We start from the raw sequence: 21,609 nt of genomic DNA on the forward strand, positions 1-21,609 counted from the left end.
AAACAAAGAATTACAATATTTATAGATATCTATTTATGATACTATCCTAGCTCATGAAAAGTGCTCAGTTTTTTTTTTAACTTTTTAACAGAGGAAATGTCACAAGTTTTTTGATGGACATTTTTATAAACTGAAATTGCTAACATTTGTCTGTTTGTTATATTTATTTCTCTATATAAAACAAATCCCACCCTGCAGGACTTGGTAAGTATTATTCTTAGTTTGATAAATATATTTCTTCATTTTATTGTATTTATTGCTCTTCTCTGACCTCTAATCTCTGTTTGTCTTTGTTTTAATTCAGAGTGGTGGATGGAACGTGGCAGATATGCAGGTAACTGAATCTGGTATACATCTAATGATACAAAATGATCCAATCTATTAATGAAACCTGCTGATCCATCCCTTAATTGTTCACAGATTTATTTATTTAAAAATAATTTATAGCTCGCTGATCTCAAAAAAGATATAGTTGTGATGGAGAAGGTACAGAGAAGGGCTACCAAAATGATAAAGGGGATGGAACAGCTCCCCTATGAGGAAAGACTAAAGAGGTTAGGACTGTTCAGCTTGGAGAAGAGACGACTGAGGGGGGATATGATAGGGGTGTTTAAGATCATGAGAGGTCTAGAACGGGTAGATGTGAATAGGTTATTTACTCTTTCGAATATTAGAAGGACTAGGGGGGCACTCCATGAAGTTAGCATGGGGCACATTTAAAACTAATCTGAGAAAGTTCTTTTTTACTCAACGCACAATAAAGCTCTGGAATTTGTTGCCAGAGGATGTGGTTAGTGCAGTTAGTGTAGCTGGGTTCAAAAAAGGTTTGGATAAGTTCTTGGAGGAGAAATCCATTAATGGCTATTAATCAATTATACTTGGGGAATAGCCACTGCTATTAATTGCATCAGTAGCATGGGATCTTCTTAGTGTTTGGGTACTTGCCAGGTTCTTGTGGCCTGGTTTTGGCCTCTGTTGGAAACAGGATGCTGGGCTTGATGGACCCTTGGTGTGACCCAGCATGGCAATTTCTTATTTATTTATTTATAGTTTTTATATACCGGGAGTTCCTGTATACAATACATATCACTCCGGTTTACAGATAACAGTAAGAACTACTGCCGGGGGCAGTTTACATGGAACAAATCAGAACACTTGATCTAAATAAATAGTAAAAGAACAAAACTGCTGGGGGCAGTTTACATGGAACAAATATTGGAACAAATCAGAACACTTAATCTAAATAAATAGTAAAAGAACAAAACTGAGTTCAACTTTTAGCATATAAATAAGGCAATTGATAATCTTGTCTAAATAAGGCAGAGAACAATACATTAAAACCAAGGACTGGGGTGTTAAATATTCTAGTTCTTAGCTCTCTGGGAATGCTTGCAGGAAGAGCCAAGTCTTGAGTTTCGCCTTAAAGGTAATGTGGCACGGCTCAAGGCGGAGGTCTGGTGGTAGGGAATTCCAGAGAGACGGGCCCGCAGTTGATAGAGCGCGTTTTCTCAGGGAGGATTTAGCTGGCTGGGTAATCAGTGTTTTGATATGCTCTTCTAGTCGGCTTATTCGAAATATGAAGTTGCAGCTTGAAGGTTAAGTTGAGTGGGGATATGTTATGAAGGGCCTTATGAATCATCATGCTGCTTTTGAACTGTATCCTGTATTTAATGGGAAGCCAGTGGAGGTGCTGGAGGATTGGGGTGATGTGGTCTTTTTTTTTTGCGTTGGTGAGAATTCTTGCTGTGGCATTTAGGACCATCTGGAGGGGTTTGGTAGAGCATGCGGGGAGTCCCAGCAGAAGTGAATTGCAATAGTCTAGTTTCGGGAGAATGATGGCTTGGAGTACTGTGCGGAAATCTCTGTAGCGTAGGAGTGGCTTTATTTTCTTTAAAACTTGTAGTTTAAAGAAGCATTCTTTGGTGGTGTTGTTAATGAATTTATTGAGGCTGAGTCTGTCGTCTAGAATTACACCCAGATCTCTGACTTGCGGTGAGGTGGTGTATCCTGAGGTGTCTGGAGAGTTGCTGGGGGTAGGCAGGGTAGATTTTTCCGGTGCTATTATAAGGATTTCCGTTTTATTGGTATTTAGAACCAGGTTGAGGCTGGTTAGAAGCTCGTTGATGGTTGAGAGGCATTTATTCCAGTAGGCCATGGTCTTCTGTAAGGTGTCCGTTATGGGGATGATAATTTGTATGTCATCCGCATATAGGAAATGGGTAAGTTTGAGGTTAGTGAGGAGGTGACAGAGTGGGAGAAGATAGATGTTGAAAAGGGTGGGGGAGAGTGAGGATCCTTGTGGTACCCCCATTTTGGCTTGGATGGGGTGGGATTCCTTGTTGTTTATTTTGACTCTGTATGTTCTGTTCTCTAGGAAGGATTTAAACCAGTTGTACGCTGCTCCTGTGATGCCGATGTCTGTGAGTTGTTGTAGTAAGCCAGAATGATTCACGGTGTCGAACGCTGCTGACAGATCCAAGAGTGCGAGAAGGCAAGGTTGGCCTTTCTCAAGATTGAAGATAATGGTGTCAGCTAGAGTGGCTAATAGTGATTCGGTGTTCTTTTTCTTCCGGAATCCGTATTGGTTATTGGTAAGGATATTGTTGTCATCAAGGAATTCAGAGAGTTGTCGGTTGACCACTTTCTCCATAATTTTAGCTAACATAGGAAGGTTTGCTATAGGTCTGTAGTTTGCAGGATCTGTGGTGGGAAGGTTGGGTTTTTTGAGGAGAGGTTTAAGCATTGCAGACTTGAGTTGGTTGGGAACTTGGCCTTGGGTGAGAGAGAGGTTGATAATGTCTACAAGTGGTTTGGCCACAATGTCAGGGATGGAACTCAGCAGGTTTGATGGGATATGGTCTAGGGGGTGAGAAGACGGTTTTATCTTCTTCAGAATGTTTGATATTTCCAATGTGGAGGTGGGTTCGAGAGATGTAAGTTCAGCTGTGTAAGTGTTGGGTTGAAGAACGGGTGCTATAGATGCTTGGGAGCTGTGGTTGCTGGAGGCGCTTGTGTGCGGGAATGTCGTTTTGAGAGGGGCAACGAGTGAGGTAATTTTGTTGTCAAAGTAGTTGGCTAGTTCATTGGCTTTTTTAAGAGCTTGGTCATCGGGGATGCACGGTCCAGGAGGTTTGGTAAGGGCTGAGACATAGGCGAAGAGGGCTCTTGAATCAAATGAGAAGTGGTGTATTTTTTTGGAGAAGAACTCTTTCTTGGTTATGTTGATTTCGTTTCTGTAGGTGTTGAGACATGATTTGTAGTTGAGAAGGGATGTTTTAGTTGGGTTTTTTCGCCATTGGTTTTCTTTGCCTCTAAGCTCGTGTTTGCGTGCTTTCAGCTCTGTAGTGAACCACGGTTTCCTGTTGTCTTTATCTGGGTTGATGGACTTTGTTTTCTTGGGACACACTTGATCAGCGACCTTGTTGGTGATGTTGAGCCATGATGCTGTAGCTGAGTTGGTGTCCGTAAGGTCTAGATTCATTAGCTCCTTGGTCAGGTGTTTGCAGAGGTGATCTCCTGAGCACTGTTTTCTAACCGAAATGGAGATTGTTTGGGTTGTATGAGAGGGTGGCTCCGCCATCTCTAACATGGATGTGATGATGCTGTGATCAGACCAAGGTACAGTGGAACATGTAGGAGTGGTGTGGGATGAAAAACCTTCGTTTATGAAGATAAGGTCTAGGGTGTGACCTGCTTTGTGGGTGGGATCTTTTACTATTTGTCTGAAGCCCATATGGTTGAGGGAGGAGAGAAGAGTTTTACAGTTGGAGGATTGAGGTTGGACATCCACATGGAGGTTGAAGTCTCCCATCAAGATGGTTGGTTTTCCGGAGTTCAGGTGTTTTGCTGTTAGCTCTATAATTGGGGAGGGGTTTGATTCAAGACTTCCGGGGGGAGCGTAGATTAGTGCAATAGTCAGATGTTTAGAGTTGAATAGCGCGAATTCTATGTTTGCTATGGCATTGGATGTCTGCAGTGTTAGGCCTAGCGGTTTCTTGGCGGCTAGTAGAAGGCCTCCTCCTCTTTTTTTATGTCTGGGTATGGATAGTATATCGTAGTTCTGGATGGGCAGCTGGTTGATTAGGGCAATGTCGGTGGGTTTTAACCAGGTTTCTGTTACAGCGCATATATCAGGTTTAGAATGTTCTTATGTTCTTATGATCCTATATCTTGTTCTCGGTGATTACAAAAAGTGACAACAAAGCATTAAGGGATCTTGCCCGTACGTCAGATAGGTGGAACATCTCGATGGAGGATACAGTAAGCACCGACACTGCAATCTCAGGGCATGGTTACAGGAGGAGAAATGGTGGAAGCAGAACTGAAATGAACCCGGGAAGTCCTCAAATAGTAACTGCCAATCGATCGGCAGCCAATGCAAAGACTGCATCCTTGGAGACAGGCTCAAAATGCAAGGAGCAGTGGTCAGCAAAGGGACCACTGCATATTGTATGAGATGAAGCACAAGGGGAACAGATCAATGAAGACCCAAACAGCACAGAGTTACAGTAATCAACGTGAGAGAGCACAAGAGCTTCAACCGCAGTTCTAAAATCACTAGGTGAATGCAGTAACTCCTATCCACGAGCCAATTTTTCCTTAAAAAAATGAAATTTGTTTTCACTTTGGCCTTCACAGATAGTTTAGAATCCAATGTGACTCCAAGATAATGAATCTCAGAATGCATTAAAATAATATCACCCAAACAGATGCTAGAGATCTCCTCAGTAACAGGGAGAGGATTTGTCCCAAGGGATTCAGGCTTAAGAAATTGCCATGCTGGGTCAGACCAAGGGTCCATCAAGCCCAGTATCCTGTCTCCAACAGTGACCATCTAGGATAGAAGTACCTGGCAAGTACTCAAACATGAAATAGATCCCATGCTGTGACTAATAGCAGTTTATGGTCCAGGAACGTATCCAAATCTTTTTTAAATCCAGCTAAACTGCCTTAACCACATCTTCTGGCAATGAATTCCAGAGCTTCATTGTGTATTGAATGAAATATCATTTTCACTGATTTGTTTTAAATGTGCTTCTTGGTAACTTCATGGAGTTGCCCCTTCGTCCTTGTAGTATCTGAAAGAGTAAACAGCCAAGTCGCATTTACCCGTTTTAGTCCTCTTATGATTTTGTAGGCCTTCATCATATCCCTCCCCCCCCCCTCCCCTCAATCATCTCTTCACCCTAATCTCTAACCTTTCCTCAAAGGGGAGTTGTTTAATCCCCTTTATCATTTTGGTTGCCCTTCTCTGTACCTTCTCCATTGCATCTATATCTTTTGTGAAATGCAGCGACAAGAATCGAACTCAGTACTAAAGGTACAGTCTCACCACGGAGTGATTCAGAGCTATTATGACATTCTGTTGTATTCACTATACCCTTCCTAATAATTCCTAACACTCTGTTTGCTTTTTTGACTGCTGCAGCACACTGAGCCGATGATTTTAATGTGTTATTCACTATGACACCTAGATCTCTTTCTTGGGTTGTAGCTCCTAATATGGAACCCAACATTGTGTAATTATAGCAAGGGTTATTTTTCCCTATATGCATCACCTTGCACTTATCCACATTAAATTTCATCTGCCATTTGGATGCCCAATTTTCCAGTCTCGCAAGGTCTTTCTGCATTTTGTCACAATCCACTTGTGATTTAACTACTTTGAATAATTTTGTGCATCTGCAAATCTGATCACCTCACTTATCAATCCCCTTTCCAGATCATTTATAAATATATTAAAAAGCACAGGTCCAAGTACAGATCCCTGAGGCACTCCACTGTTTACCTCTCTCCATTGAGAAAATTGACCATTTAATCCTACTCTCTGTTTCCTGTCTTTTAACCAGTTTGCAATCCACGAAAGGACATCGCCACCTATCCCATGACTTTTTACTTTTCCTAGAAGCCTCTGATGGGAGACTTTGTCAAATGCTTTCTGAAAATCCAAATACACCACATCTACTGGCTCATTTTTATCCACATTTTTATTAATACATTCAATAAAATGTAGCCAACTTGAAAGACAAGACTTTCCTTGGGTAAATCCTTGCTGGCTGTGTCCTATTAAACCATGTCTATCTGTATGTTCTGTGATTTTATTCTTTATAATAGTTTCCAATAATTTTCTAAGGCATGAAGTCAAGGTTACCAGTCTATAGTTTCCCGGATCACCTCTGGAGCCCTTTGGAAATATCAGGGTTAAATTGGTCACCTTCCATCCTTCATGAACAATGTACAATTTTAATGATAAGTTACAAATTACTAGTAGTAGATCTGAAATTTCATTTTTTAGTTCTTTCAGAACCCTGGGGTGTAGACCATCTGGTCCAGGCTATTTATTACGCTTCACTTTGTCAATCTGGCCTACCACATCTTCCAGGTTCACTGTGATTTGGTTCAGTTCATCTGAATCATCACCCTTGAAAACCATCTCTGAAATGGGTATCTCCCCAACATCTTTCTTTAGCAGACACCAAAACAAAGAATTTATTTAGTCTTTCTGGGATGGCATTAACTTCCCTAACAGCCCCTTTAACCCCTTGGTCATCTAATGATCCAACCGACTCCCTCACAGGCTTCCTGCTTCAGATATATTTTTTAAAGTTTTTATTATGAATTTTTGCCTCTATGGTCAACTTCTTTTCAAATTCTCTCTTAGCCTGTTTTATTAATGTTTTACATTTAGTTTGCCAATGTTTCTGCTTTTTCCTCTTTTCTTCAGCTGGATCCTTCTTCCAATTTTTGAGGCAGTTTTTGTGGCTAAAAAAACTGGCAGTTGTTTGGCCTTTCTTCCACCTTTCTGAATTTGTGGAATACATCTGGATTCTTTTCTAAGATGGTATATTTACACAATGTCCATGCCTGCTGCACACTATTAACCTTTGTAGCTGCTCCTTTCAGTTTCTTTCTTTCTGTTGTCTTCATTTTATCAGCCTTTTGAAAGCTTAGTTATAGAACTATCTATTTTACTTATTGTCCCCCTTGTTCATGCTATGATCACTGTTGCCAAGTGGCCCCACCACCATTACCTATCTCACCAAATCCTGCGTTCCACTGAGAATTAAATCTAAAATAGCTTCCTCTCTCGTTGGTTCCTGAACCAATTGCTCCATGAAGCAATCATTTATTACATCCAGGAACTTTATGTCTCTAGCAAGTCCTGATGTTACATTTACCCAGTCAATATTGGGGTAATTGAAATCTCCCATTATTATTGCACTGCCAAATTGTTTAGCTTCCCTAATTTATCTTAGCTTTTCATCATCTGACCAGGTATACGGTAGTATACTCCTATCACTATACTCTTACCCAACACACATGGGATTTCTACCCATATAGATTCTACTGAGCATAGAAGGAATTGGATCAGGATACTGTTGTTATCATGGAGTAGGAATGAAGGAATTAATTTTTTTATTTATTTAAAATCTTTTCTATACTGTCACTAAGTTATATACCATCAGTTTACACGTGGGCACATAGATAAAGATGGGTGAGTGTGTACTATCATACATTCTAACAGGTGCCAAAAAGGTTTGGTTACATTTTATCATAAAAAAAAAGGCTTCAGTTGTTTAGTGGGAGGAGGAATAACCTAGTGGTTAGAGCAGTGGGCTATGAGCCAAGCAACCAGGGTTTGAGTCCCTGTCACTCCTTGGGACCTTGGGCAAGTCACTTTACCCTCCATTGCCTCACAGGTAAAATTCCCATCTTGTAAGTTTTACTACTACTTTATAGAACGTAGTAGTAAAATAAAGTTATTAAAATATTATACAGCCCATCCTCAGAAATCTGCACTGGCTACCAATAAGCTTTAGAATCCTACTCAAGTCCCTCACCATCATTCACAACCAGGTCCCTCTCGACCTTCAATTCCCACTCAGACTCCACACCTCTTCAAGACCTATCAGGGAAGCTTACAAAGGATCTCTGCACGCCCCTCCAACCAAATCCACCCATCATTCTGCCACTAGAGAACTGGCCTTCTCAACAGCGGGGCCAGCCATCTGGAATGCTATTCCCCCTGATCTCAGACAGGAACTCCATTTCTGACCCTGTATATTATTTGTTATAGTTACCAAGTTTATCTTCTGCTTCTGGCTTCTTCATCTCCCTAGTTCCATTGCCCTTGTTTTATTGTAACTTTGCCTCTTCTTCTATGTTAATGTTATAATCCCCGGTTCCATGTAAACCGATACGATATGATCTGTATCATGAATGTCGGTATAAAAAAAAAAAGCACTAAATAAATAAATAAATAAATACATTTTGAGAATAGTGCTGTTTGCTGCTGCTCTTCTGCCTATTCCTGTGTATTTTCCATTCTCCAGTCTCTTTGTAAAAGGCTTGTTTAAAAAGCCACGTTTTTAAACTTTTCTTGAAGGTTTTGAGATCCCTTTGTATGACGTGGATGAGGAGAATGCCCAGTGGGGTAGAGTAGGTGCTCATGTTACAGGGGTCAGGGAGGAAGATCATTTCCTTACTTTATAAAGCCTGAATCTCAATGATGGGTGAATTGATGGACAGTGGACCAGAGATCTGGTGCTTCAACCGCTGGAAAGAGAGTGGGACAGAATTTGGAAAAAAAAGAATCACAAAATCTCCATATTCAGTCGCAGAACAGAACTTATGTAGAAGCTGAATAGGAAAACCTATAGAGATACCCCTTATATTTTGTGAAGTTCTCACCTTCTTCTTCCCCTTTGAGTTGGAGGGGGTGCAGAGAAATAGGATCCTACACGCATGCCTGGTGGGGATGTCTGCTAGTGAGGAGATTGAGGATGAAGGAGGGACAGAGGATTGTGTACATTCTGGGCTGCCAAATACATTTCAAAACCTGTTACATGTTTGCTCAGGCTATGGAATGATGTGTCTATTGCTGGGGTGCAGCGTACACTCTGTGTGTGAGGAGATAATGAGAAGTTTAGTGAGTATTTCACCGACTATGTCTAGGGTTGATCCAGTTTTAGTTGATTTGAAAATTGTATTAATTAATGCTCAGTCAGTGAGAAAGAAATATCAGGAGGATAGCAAATGTAACCCCAATATTTAAAAAGGGCTCCAGGGGTGATCCGGGAAACTACAGACCGGTTAGCCTGACTTCAGTGCCAGGAAAAATAGTGGAAAGTGTTCTAAACATCAAAATCACAGAACATATAGAAAGACATGGTTTAATGGAACAAAGTCAGCATGGCTTTACCCAGGGCAAGTCTTGCCTCACAAATCTGCTTCACTTTTTTGAAGGAGTTAATAAACATGTGGATAAAGGTGAACCGGTAGATGTGGTATACTTGGATTTTCAGAAGGCGTTTGACAAAGTTCCTCATGAGAGGCTTCTAGGAAAAGTAAAAAGTCATGGGATAGGTGGCGATGGCCTTTCCTGGATTACAAACTGGTTAAAAGTCAGGAAACAGAGAGTAGGATTAAATGGGCAATTTTCTCAGTGGAAGGGAGTGGGCAGTGGAGTGCCTCAGGGATCTGTATTGGGACCCTTACTTTTCAATATATTTATAAATGATCTGGAAAGAAATACGACGAGCGAGATAATCAAATTTGCAGATGATACAAAATTGTTCAGAGTAGTTAAATCACAAGCAGATTGTGATAAATCGCAGGAAGATCTTGTGAGACTGGAAAATTGGGCATCCAAATGGCAGATGAAATTTAATGTGGATAAGTGCAAGGTGATGCATATAGGGAAAAATAACCCATGCTATAATTACACAATGTTGGATTCCATGTTAGGTGTTACAACCCAAGAAAGAGATCTAGGTGTCATAGTGGGTAACACATTGAAATCGTCGGTTCAGTGTGCTGCAGCAGTCAAAAAAGCAAACAGAATGTTGGGAATTATTAGGAAGGGAATGGTGAATAAAACAGAAAATGTCATAATGCCTCTGTATCGCTCCATGGTGAGGCCGCACCTTGAATACTGTGTATAATTCTGGTCGCCGCATCTCAAAAAAGATATAATTGCAATGGAGAAGGTACAGAGAAGGGCTACCAAAATGATAAGGGGAATGGAACAACTCCCCTATGAGGAAAGACTAAAGAGGTTAGGACTTTTCAGCTTGGAGAAGAGACGACTGAGGGGGGGATATGATAGAGGTGTTTAAAATCATGAGAGGTCTAGAACGGGTAGATGTGAATCGGTTATTTACTCTTTCGGATAGTAGAAAGACTAGGGGACACTCCATGAAGTTAGCATGGGGCACATTTAAAACTAATCGGAGAAAGTTCTTTTTTACTCAACGCACAATTAAACTCTGGAATTTGTTGCCAGAGAATGTGGTTCGTGCAGTTAGTATAGCTGTGTTTTAAAAAGGATTGGATAAGTTCTTGGAGGAGAAGCCCATTACTTGCTATTAAGTTCACTTAGAGAATAGCCACTGCCATTAGCAATGGTTACATGGAATAGACTTAGTTTTTGGGTACTTGCCAGGTTCTTATGGCCTGGATTGGCCACTGTTGGAAACAGGATGCTGGGCTTGATGGACCCTTGGTCTGACCCAGTATGGCATTTTCTTATGTTCTTATGTTGAGGAGAAACCTGATGTGTTTTGTATTGTAGAAAGTTGGCTTCTAGATTCAGATCTAGTTACTATTAATCAGATCAGTCCTAGAGGCTATACTTTTTTTTTCTCAGCCAAGGGCAAAGGGTAGGGGAGGTGGGCTATTGATCATTTTTCAAGAATCTCTGAATTTGAAATCTCAAAATCTTAGTGGAGCATTGAACCAGGAATTATTACTTGTTCATTCTTTGAATTTTTCCATCTGTTTATTGTCCGCCTAAAGTATTACAGTCAAATGTATCTTTGTTATTTGAGCAGTGATTATTAGCTTCAACAAGTTTGAGCAATATGATTTTACTAAGAGATTTTAATTTACCTTTCAATCACATTTCGGATGATTCTCAGACCCAATTATTCAATGATATCTTAGGCTTGTTAGGATGGTCTCAAGTTATTCATGTACCCACTCACCGCTTGGGTAATGTTCTTGATTTAGTATTCATTAATGATTGTGCAAACTTCCAGTTAACACATACCCCAGATGTGAAATCTGTTCCATGGTCTGATCATTCGTTGAATAGCTTTTCCTTAAAGGGTTTAGACAAGGGAATGAGCATGTCGAATTCTTGCTGTAATTTTGTGAAAAGATCGTTTGTGGTTATTAGTAAGCTTAAAGAAGCTCTTACTGTAATTCCTGATTATTCAGAAGCTGATGACATCAATAGCTACTTTAATAAATGGTCATTCTATTTAAATGATACGCTAAATACTATTGCGCCTCTGAAATCTTTCTCATTTTCTAAACATAACAGTAAAACATGTCAACCGTGGAATTCTCCATCTTTAATTCTTTCTCGTCAACAGTTAAGGAAAAAGGAACGTAAATGGGTAAAGCATCCTTCTCGTGAGAATGCTTCTTCCTATAGAACATCTTTATTAAAATATCAAACAGATACACTAAATGCTAAAAAGGAGTACTATTCAAAAAAAATGAATGAGCTAGGCAATAGTCCTAAAGCCTTGTTTAATTTAGTGCACAAATTAACTAATGCTCAGAAGGCAAAAAGTTCTAGCCCTACTACACTCTCAGCTGAGATGTTTGCAAAATATTTCTCTGTAAAATTAGAGAATCTTTTTCTGCTTTTTAAAGATGTGACTCTTTGTCCTTTTGACAATACTTTATGTATCTCTGATGTCTGGTCTGAGTTTGAGTTAGTCTCTTCCATGGAAATCTCAAATATAATATTATATCTGAATAATACAGTGTGCCCAATCTTAAATGTTTCTACAGTGACTTTTAGAGCCTTATTTGATTTAATGAAAGCTTCCATTACACACATAGTAAATACTTCTCTTTCTACAGGAGTAATGCCTACTGCTCTGAAAACTGCTCTAGTTAAGCCTTTATTTAAAAAAGCAACATTTAGATGCTAGTAATTTAGCGAATTATAGGCCTATTTCCTCACTTCCTCTCATCGCAAAGGTCATCGAAGGCATTGTTCTAAAGCAATTGACAGATTATTTGGAGAATAAGGAAATCTTAAGTCCTCATCAATTTGGCTTTCGTCGTGGTCTAAGTACTGAATTACTTCTCATTTCTTTGATTGACTCCATCAAACGTAGTCTTGAAGGAGGTCAACAATTTCTTCTGGTTTCTCTCGACATTACATCTGCATTCGATTCTGTTGATCATCAGCTTCTCATACTTCGTCTTCGAGAATGTGGTATATTTGGTACAGTCCTTGCATGGTTCAATAGTTATCTTTCTGGTCTTTATCAATCTGTCAGATTCAATCAACAATCTTCTTCACTTCAATTGTTAAAAGCTGGGGTGCCGCAAGGCTCTGCCTTGTCGGCAATGTTATTTAATATATATCTTGCCCCCATTGCAAAATTGTTGGCCATCATAACTGATGGCTTTAAAATCTACGCTGACGATATTCAGTTTTATATTAACGTTCAAAATTCCTGGCAGGAAACAGTTGATACTCTTCATTTATTTATGGATATCATTAAACGTTGGTTAAAACAAAATAAACTACTGTTAAATGCTAATAAGACCAAATTCTTGCTGATTCATCATCCACATTCCACACCTCTTCATAATTCGATATGCATTGATAACATTTCATTCTCTTTAGATAAACCCATTATGAGTTTGGGTGTGTTACTTGGTGCGACACTTTCTTTTAAATTTCACATTAGATCTCTCATTAAAATTGTTTTTTTCAAACTTCGGCTCATTGCCGGTTTACGGCATTTATTGTATGATCATGATTTTCTTACAGTCGTACGAGCAATTATCTTTCCCCACGTAGATTACTGTAATAGTCTCTTTATTGGACTTCCTAAGGCGATATTACATTCGATGTAATTATTGCTTAATTCAGCCGCACGGCTTGTTTCCCATTCAAAGCGTTCTGAACATATATCTCCCATTTTGTGTAAACTCAATTCAACTGGTTACCAATTTCAGATCGGATTGTCTTTAAAGTTGTTATGATCGTTTTCAAGCTTTTAGCTTCAGATTCTTCATATTGGTTAAACGCATTGTTGCGAATTTACAAACCTGTGAGAAGTTTAAGATCTTCCCAACTAAATCTTCTAGAAATCCCATCAGTGCGGCAAGCACATTTGTTTTGTGCTAGAGAGACCTCATTTTCTATTGCTGCGCCAGCTCAATGGAATCTTATTCCTTTTGAACTTTGATCCTTAGATGATGTAAAAAAATGTAAACAGCTACTGAAAGAGTATTTGCTCCAACGTGCCTTTAATGTATGTTAGAGAGACCCAGTGAGAATAATGTTAATTTTCAGTTGTGAGATATATTATAAAGGTATTTAGAGCTCATGATTATTTAGTTTATCTAAATATGTTTTGATTATGTTAGTTTCTGTGAAATTAAAAATGTGTGTGTGTTAAGTGTATGATTGTGTATATGCTTGACAAATTTATTATGTATGTTTTTACTGTATATGGCCTAGGCCTGTCTGTGTTAGGCGATCAATACATTTTAATAAATGAGAATGAAAAAAAAAAAGTGAGTGCTCATGTTTATGAATGTGTTTCCTCCTCTCTGCAGCGGATGTAACTCTGGATCCTGAAACTGCTCATCCCCAGCTCGACCTGTCTAAGGATTTGAAATGTGTCAGACGGGGAGCCCCAGCACGGAAGGTGCCCGACAGTCCGAAGAGATTTGATTCTGAGCTCTATGTGCTGGGGCATGAAGGTTTCACCACTGGGAGACATTACTGGGAGGTGGAGGTGGGAGATGGCAGGGGCTGGGATTTGGGGGTCTGCAGAGAGTCTGTGAGGAGGAAGGGGGGTATCATACCTTCACCTGGGGAGGGGTACTGGGCAGTGGGGCAGGGTTCTTTAAATGGATACTGGGCCCTTACCTACCGCGTGACTGAGCTCTTTGTGAGTGAGAACCTCCAGGCTGTGGGGGTATTTCTGGACTGTGATGCGGGGGAAGTTTCATTTTACAATGCAGAGAATAAATCTCATCTCTATAGCTTTACTCACCCCTTCACCGGCACTCTCCGGCCTTTCTTCTGTCCTTATGAGGGAGCTCTGAGGATCCGCCCGGTGCCAGGCAGGACATGAGAGCCGCGGGCTCAGGAATATCAGCTCCCTTCTCTGCAATCCCAGTATCCACCTTCTCCCACACTTTCACTCTATTAGCGGAGCTCTGAGGATTTTCCAGATTTCTGTTGAATGTGTTACGAAATAAGCGTGCCCACTCCCCTTGATCTGGACTAATTACCCTTGCGCTTGGGCTGGGGGGAACCACATGAGAAATTATATTTAGAGATGTGCATCGTTTTTTCAAACCGTTTCGGGCTTCGTTTTCATGGCCTCCGCAGGAAATCTCGTTTTTCCCGCGGTTTGGGTTGGTTTTGGTTTTTTTTTCGGGGGGGCCCCCGATTTTCAGGTCAGTGAGCACTACCGGGTCAAAGTTAGTGTGTGCTAATGGAAAAAAAATTAATTTTTCCGAAATTTCGGAAAAATTCCATTTGTTTTTCGGTTCCCCCGAACCATGCCGAATTAGACGACGTCATTGAAATTGCCTAATTCGGGAAAAAACGAATGCACATCTCTTTTTACTAATATGATTTATCTCTGTGTTCGTAACCTGTGTAGGGATGAGACAGGGTCCCGGTCACCTCGCTACCACAATTCTGTGCCCTTCCGTTGCAACCTCTCACTTGTGGCACAACAGAGAAGATAAAATCATCTCACCAGAATAAAACAGTAATTAACCCTTTGACTAGTACTGTGTGAGTAGACAGCAAATCCATACAGAATATCAAATGGGAAAAGTACAGTAGTGAGGTATAATATAAACTTGAGGTTTCTCATTTTAAATCAAGCAATGCAAAAATAACACTGGGTATGGCCTGTTAGCCGGGGCAACCAACATTCTCATAGGGATAGTAAAAAGAATAAGGAACGATAATAGAAGAAGGCTGGAAGAGGGGAAGCAGTGAAGTACACAGCTTTCAAACATTGTCAAAAAAAGGGGGGAGGGGAAACAGAGCTACCCCAGTGTCACCAGTTTGTAAAACGTGCACCCTGCCCAAAACAGAAAATTGCGTGGAAAATAACAATCAAGAAAATGAAGAAGCCCCTCGTGATGGTGGAGCTGGCCAGATGACAAACCAAATAGATGAGCCCTGCAGTGTGTGGAGGGTCTCTCTCTCTCTCTCTTCTGGGGAGCTTCCCCAAATGCTTTACTCGGTACTAAACAGAAAGATGGCCTGGTTTCAGTCTCTTACAGAAAGACCACGGTCCACCAGTTTCTCTTGCCCAGCAAGGGTATATGCTTGACTTTGCCTGAAAAGCTGAAGCAATTTAGATGAGATACTGAATTTGGGAAAAAAAGGAAAGGAAATAAACCTTCTCTCTCCTCTGCTAAAATACTCTGCATGCAAAGTTTTTATTGCTTAACACAGTCTCTTAGAACAGTGATTCATCCATGTGCTCCTGGGCCTGGATACGTCTGGAAAGGAAGTCTTTCAGCTCCTGGCTCCTCTGTCCCTTGTTGAGATTTTTCATGTAGCTTGGCTAAGAAGCAAGAACAGCTGTCTGTCTCTCTGTTTCCTCAGAGCACAGACTTTTCTCTCCCTCTTGATAATTAGCTCTTCAGGAGGAGAACTGATTGCAGGGCTGCCATATGCATTCTTCTCTTCCTGGCTCCAACTCCTGGCCATTCCCATCCCGCACACATAGACAGAGCTGGCCAAATTGTGCCTTTTGTACTTTAAATGGTCTGCCAGCATTCCTTTGGCTTCTTTCTCTGCAGGTTATGCAGTGCTGTTCTCTGGGCAGGCTAAACAGTACGGCCATTTTCTGAACTTGTTAACATTGTGTGTGCTGGATGCTGGATCTTGCAGAATATTTAACATTTACAGAAGCACACATAGGAGTTTTGATGTATTTTATATTCCTTCACCTTGGTTGCTGTGGCTTGCAGTCTCTGCAAGATTGAAAACCCCTGTTTGACAGATCCAAAACACATCTCTCAGATCCAGACCCAGCTCAGTCCACCTTGTAAGACTCCAACACAATATAAGCTCATGGGGGCAGGAACCTGCTTTATAGTAGCTTGCTACATAAGTTTGTGAAAATTCAACTGTATGCTGATGATATTCACCTGCTATTTCCCATTGAATCAAAAGGTGTCTCAATACCACTGTTATTAATTGAGTATACAGAGGCAGTGAGAGATGGATGCCCCCGAATAAATTAGCACTATATCTAAGTAAGCCTGAATCCCTTTGGATAAATCCTCTCCCTTTTCCTGAGGGGATTTAAAGATTCAGTTTGGGCGATTGTATTATACTAATACATTCTGAGACTCATTGTATTGGAATCACCTTTGAATCAAAACTTGTTATGAAGGCTAAAGTGGGAACAGTGAAGGTGGGGTTTGCTCCCTACAGGATCATTTTTGGAAGTATGGGAGGTTTGTGTCCACCCCTCTTCATAAGGGAAAAGCAAGAAGATGAGAGCAGGAGTTTCTGAAGACCTCCACAGGATCTTCACCCCGAGGGATAAGGAGATAGCGAGGGTAAGAGAGACTGAGAACTGGATTAAGGCACTTACTATCGATTTCAAATTCCATAAGAGCATAATAAACCACAATATAGGATTAAGGCATTTAACTCCTTCTCAAAAAATGTGACACCTACTTGTGACCTCTGGTCAGCCACTAGATGGCCCTAGGTACCTGCCCAGAGAGAATGTAAACAGCTTAGTATGGAGATCACAATCCTTTACAGCCTCTACCCCTTAGCCAGAGGCGTGAACCTAGGAGGTGAGTGAGGATCAGAGTAAAGTAGTGAGGAGATTGTGGGGCGTGGGAGAGACTGAGGTGATTTGGGGACCAGAGTGAAGGAGTGAGGAGATTGTGGGGAGTGGGAGAGAAGGGGAGTGAGTGGGGGATCAGAGTGAAGGAGTGAGGAGATTGTGGGGGGTGGGAGAGAAGGGAGTGAGTGAGGGATCAGAGTGAAGGAGTGAGGAGATTGTGGAGGGTAGGGGAGAAGGAGGTCAGGGTGGATCAGAGAGAGAGAGAGTGAGGAGATTGTGGGGTGTGGGAGAGAAGGAGGTGCGTGGAGGATCAGAGTGAAGGAGTGAGGTGATTGTGGGAGTTGGGAGAGAAGGAGGTGAGTGAGGTTCAGTGTAATGGTATGAGGAGATTGTGGGGGTGGGAGAGAAGGGGTGAACGGGGGATGAGAGTGAAGGAGTGAGGAGATTGTGGGGAGTGGGAGAGAAGGGGGTGATTGGGGGATGAGAGTGAAGGAGTGAGGAGATTGTGGGGGGTGGGAGAGAAGGGAGTGAGTGAGGGATCAGAGTGAAGGAGTGAGGAGATTGTGGAGGGTAGGGGAGAAGGAGGTCAGGGTGGATCAGAGAGAGAGAGAGTGAGGAGATTGTGGGGTGTGGGAGAGAAGGAGGTGCGTGGAGGATCAGAGTGAAGGAGTGAGGTGATTGTGGGAGTTGGGAGAGAAGGAGGTGAGTGAGGTTCAGTGTAATGGTATGAGGAGATTGTGGGGGTGGGAGAGAAGGGGTGAACGGGGGATGAGAGTGAAGGAGTGAGGAGATTGTGGAGAGGTGGGAGAGAAGGGGTGAGTGGGGGTTGAGAGTGAAGGAGTGAGGAGATTGTGGGGGTGGGAGAGAAGGGAGTGATTAGGGATGAGAGTGAAGGAGTGAGGAGATTGTGGGGGGGTGGGATAGAAGGAGATGAGTGAGGGATCAGAGTGAAGGAGTGAGGAGATTGTGGGAGGTAGGAGAAAAGGAGGTGAGTGAGGATGAGAGTGAAGGAGTGTGGAGATGGTGGGGTGGGAGAGAAGATGATGATTGGGGGATCAGAGTGAAGGAGGGAGGAGATAGGGGTGGGAGAGAAGATGGTGAGTGGGGGATCAGAGTGAAGGAGTGGCGAGATTGTGGAGAGGTGGGATGAATTAGCTGATGGGATTGAGGACAATGGGAGTGAAGGAGATGAGTGGGAGAATTGAGAGGGGAAATAGTGAATGAGAGTAAGAGGATTGGAGGGAGGGAGGTGAAGGCAGGTAGAGAGTAGGGTTGGGGAGAAAACAGGGCTGAGGGGAGAGGAAGAAACAGGGGATGACAGCAAGAAGGGATGTGGATAGGTGAGAAAGAGAAGGGGATGGAGGAGAGACGTAGGAGATGCTGGATGGGAAGAAGCAGGGGGCAGGAAGAAAGAGGGGGGGCCAGAAAGAGAGGCCTGGTCACCATTTCTGTTGGGGGGGGAGGGGGAATTATGTTGGGACCACAGACCCTTGTTTGTTTATTTTTTAGGGGCAGGTCTCTCCTCTCTCTCTCTCTCTCCTAATCCCAGTCCTCTCCTTTCCCCCCATTATCTTTCCACGTCTCTTCCCCACCCACCTATTCTCTCCCTTTAGTCTCTCCCCTCAGCCCCTGCCTCTCACCACCCTTACTCCCATCAGCCTGACCATTACCCCTCCTCTCCCTTTATCCTCCCTTCTCCACCTCCTCCTCTCCTTTCTGCCTCTTCCTTCTTCTTTCCCCTCAGCACACCCCCACCAATTGCTCTTCCTTCTCTCTCCTGCCACCACAGGAAATACAAGGAAGGGTCGCTACCAACAAAGAACCATAAATACATGGAAGGGTCGCTACCAACAGAGAACCATAAATACAAGAAAGGGTCGCTACCAACAGAGATCCATAAATACAAGGAAGGGTCGCTACCAACAGAGATCCATAAATACAAGGAAGGGTCGCTACCAACAGAGAATCATAAATACAAGGAAGGGTCGCTACCAACAGAGATCCATAAATACAAGGAAGGGTCAGTACCCAACAGAGATCCATAAATACAAGGAAGGGTCGGTACCCAACAGAGATCCATAAATACAAGGAAGGGTCGGTACCCAACAGAGATCCATAAATACAAGGAAGGGTCGCTACCAACAGAGAATCATAAATACAAGGAAGGGTCGCTACCAACAGAGAACCATAAATACAAGGAAGGGTCGCTACCAACAGAGATCCATAAATACAAGGAAGGGTCAGTACCCAACAGAGATCCATAAATACAAGGAAGGGTTGGTACCAACTGAGATCCATAAATACAAGGAAGGGTTGGTACCAACAGAGATCCATAAATACAAGGAAGGGTCGGTACCCAACAGAGATCCATAAATACAAGGAAGGATCTCTATCAACAGAGATCTATAAATACAAGGAAGGGTCGCTACCAACAGAGATCCATAAATACAAGGAAGGGTTGCTACCAACAGAGATCCATAAATACAAGGAAGAGTCGCTACCAACAGAGAACCATAAATACAAGGAAGGGTCGCTACCAACAGAGAACCATAAATACAAAGAAGGGTCACTATCAACAGAGATCAATAAATACAAGGAAGGGTCGCTATCAACTGAGATCCATAAATACAAGGAAGGGTCGGTACCCAACAGAGATCCATAAATACAAGGAAGGGTCGGTACCAACAGAGATCCATAAATACAAGGAAGGGTCGGTACCCAACAGAGATCCATAAATACAAGGAAGGGTCGCTACCAACAGAGATCCATAACTACAAGGAAGGGTCGCTACCAACAGAGATCCATAACTACAAGGAAGGGTCGCTACCAACAGGGAACCATAAATACAAGGAAAGGTCGCTACCAACAGAGATCCATAAATACAAGGAAGGGTCGCTACCAACAGAGATCCATAAATACAAGGAAGGGTTGCTACCAACAGAGAACCATAAAATGTCAGGGCCTCAAAGCCTTCGCTGGTTTTCTTGCTGGCAGACTTCTCCTCCTGGCCCCCCGGACCTCTCCTCTTTCTATACTGCCTCCCCTTCAGCCCCATCCCACTTCTCCTTTAGCATCCCTCCTCTCTCTCTAACCCCACTCCTTCTTGCTCTCTCTCTCTCTCTCTCCTCTCCCTCTTCTCTCCCTTCAGCACCCACATCTCCCCCTCTTCTCATCTCCTTCTTCTTTCCCCTCTCTCCTCATCTCCTTCTTCTCTCCCTTCAGCACCCACATCTCTCTCCCTTCTCCTCATCCTCTTCTCTCCCTTCAGCACTCACATCTCTCCCCCTCTCCTCATCTCCCTCTTTTCTCCCTTCAGCTCGCCCATTTCTCCCCCTCTCCTCATCTTCCTCTTCTCTCCCTTCTGCAGCCCCATCTCTCCCCCTCTCCTCATCTCCTTCTCTGCCTTCAGCATCCCCATCTCTTCTACATCTCACTCCCTCTTGCTCTTGCCTCTTGTCCCATCCTTCCTCTTCTTTCAGCCTCCCTCCTCCCTGCTCCCACCTCTCCTCTTGCCCTCTTCTTCCTGCTCCTATCCTCCTGTTGCTCTTTCTCTCTCCTTTCCCCATCCCTATCCACCTCCTACAAGAAAAATGACAAGGGCTCAGTGGCTCCAACCTAATATAACATTACACGGACATCACCCCGACTTTGTTATTTTTTCTGTGGGCAGCGTTATGTAACATAACAGCCCTCACTCCCTACAAGAACAATGACTGAGGCTGGCTTAGTGTAGTCTGCTTGTAGTGCCCCGGTGTTGCTGTGCGTGCAGAGTCTGGCTTCTTGAGTTTACTTTTCTAGTTTTTGCCTGCCTATTTCTAGTGTTAATTTGTGATCCCTTACGGGCGGATTTTAAAAGCTCTGCTCGCGTAAATCCGCCCGGATTTACGCGAGCAGGGCCCTCGCGCACCGGCGCGCCTATTTTGCATAGGCCGCCGGCGCGCGCAGAGCCCCGGGACGCGTGTAAGTCCCGGGGTTTTTTGAAGGGGGCGTGTCGGGCGTGTCAGGGGCGGGGCCGAATGACGCGGCGTTTCGGGGGTGGACCGGGGCGTGGCGTGGCGCCGGCCCGGGGGCGTGGTCCAGGCCTCCGGACCAGCCCCCGGGTCGGATGAAGGCGCGCCAGCAGTCCGCTGGCGTGCGTAGATTTACGTCTGCTTCTAGCAGGCGTAAATCGAAGGACAAAGGTAAGGGGGGGTTTAGATAGGGCTGGGGGGGTGGGTTAGGTAGGGGAAGGGAGGGGAAGGTGAGGGGAGGGAACGGAGGCAGGCTGCGCGGCTCAGCGCGCGCAGGCTGCCCAAAATCGGCAGCCTTGCGCGCGCTGAAACAGGATTTTATAAGATACGCGCGGCTATGCGTGTATCATATAAAATCCAGCGTACTTTTGTTCGCGCCTGCTGCGCGAACAAAAGTACGCGATTGCGCTTTTTTTTTAAATCTACCCCTTAGTTTGTATTTCTTGAGAGTTGGTTTGCATGTTTTGTCTGAGTGAGATATTCTGCTAGCTTGTGGTTTCTGCGTAAGGACCTGTGCTTTCCAGCAGGAGGTACATTGGTGTTCTAGAGCCTGTGTAACATTTGCACTGCTGCCTAACCGCAGGTAGAGTTGTTGCTTTTGGGGGTCTTGTGAGTTAGTGACGCTGTAGTATGGTGGGTTTGCTACATATGCTGGGGGGTTTTTCCCCCAGGATTTTATATTATTTCTCAATGTGCCTGGTAGTGGAGGAAATTTGTGTTTCTGTTAATTAGATGACACCGGAATATTTTTGTATGGTCAGGTGTCAGGGAAA

At 43.0% G+C, this 21,609-nt stretch overlaps 1 protein-coding gene across 1 annotated transcript in view; it reads left to right on the plus strand.

The window, feature by feature from the left end:
* Positions 1-14,120, plus strand: part of LOC115086037 (E3 ubiquitin-protein ligase TRIM39-like) — a 58,293-nt gene extending 44,173 nt beyond the window's left edge. Inside the window, exons 6-8 of the mRNA XM_029592611.1 lie at positions 199-204; positions 305-334; positions 13,597-14,120. Coding sequence (XP_029448471.1) covers positions 199-204; positions 305-334; positions 13,597-14,120 — 560 coding nt within the window. The remainder of the gene's footprint in view (positions 1-198; positions 205-304; positions 335-13,596) is intronic.
* Positions 14,121-21,609: the final 7,489 nt, after the last annotated feature.

This window comes from Rhinatrema bivittatum, chromosome 2 (genome assembly GCF_901001135.1).
Source record: "Rhinatrema bivittatum chromosome 2, aRhiBiv1.1, whole genome shotgun sequence".
NCBI classification, from domain to species: domain Eukaryota; kingdom Metazoa; phylum Chordata; class Amphibia; order Gymnophiona; family Rhinatrematidae; genus Rhinatrema; species Rhinatrema bivittatum.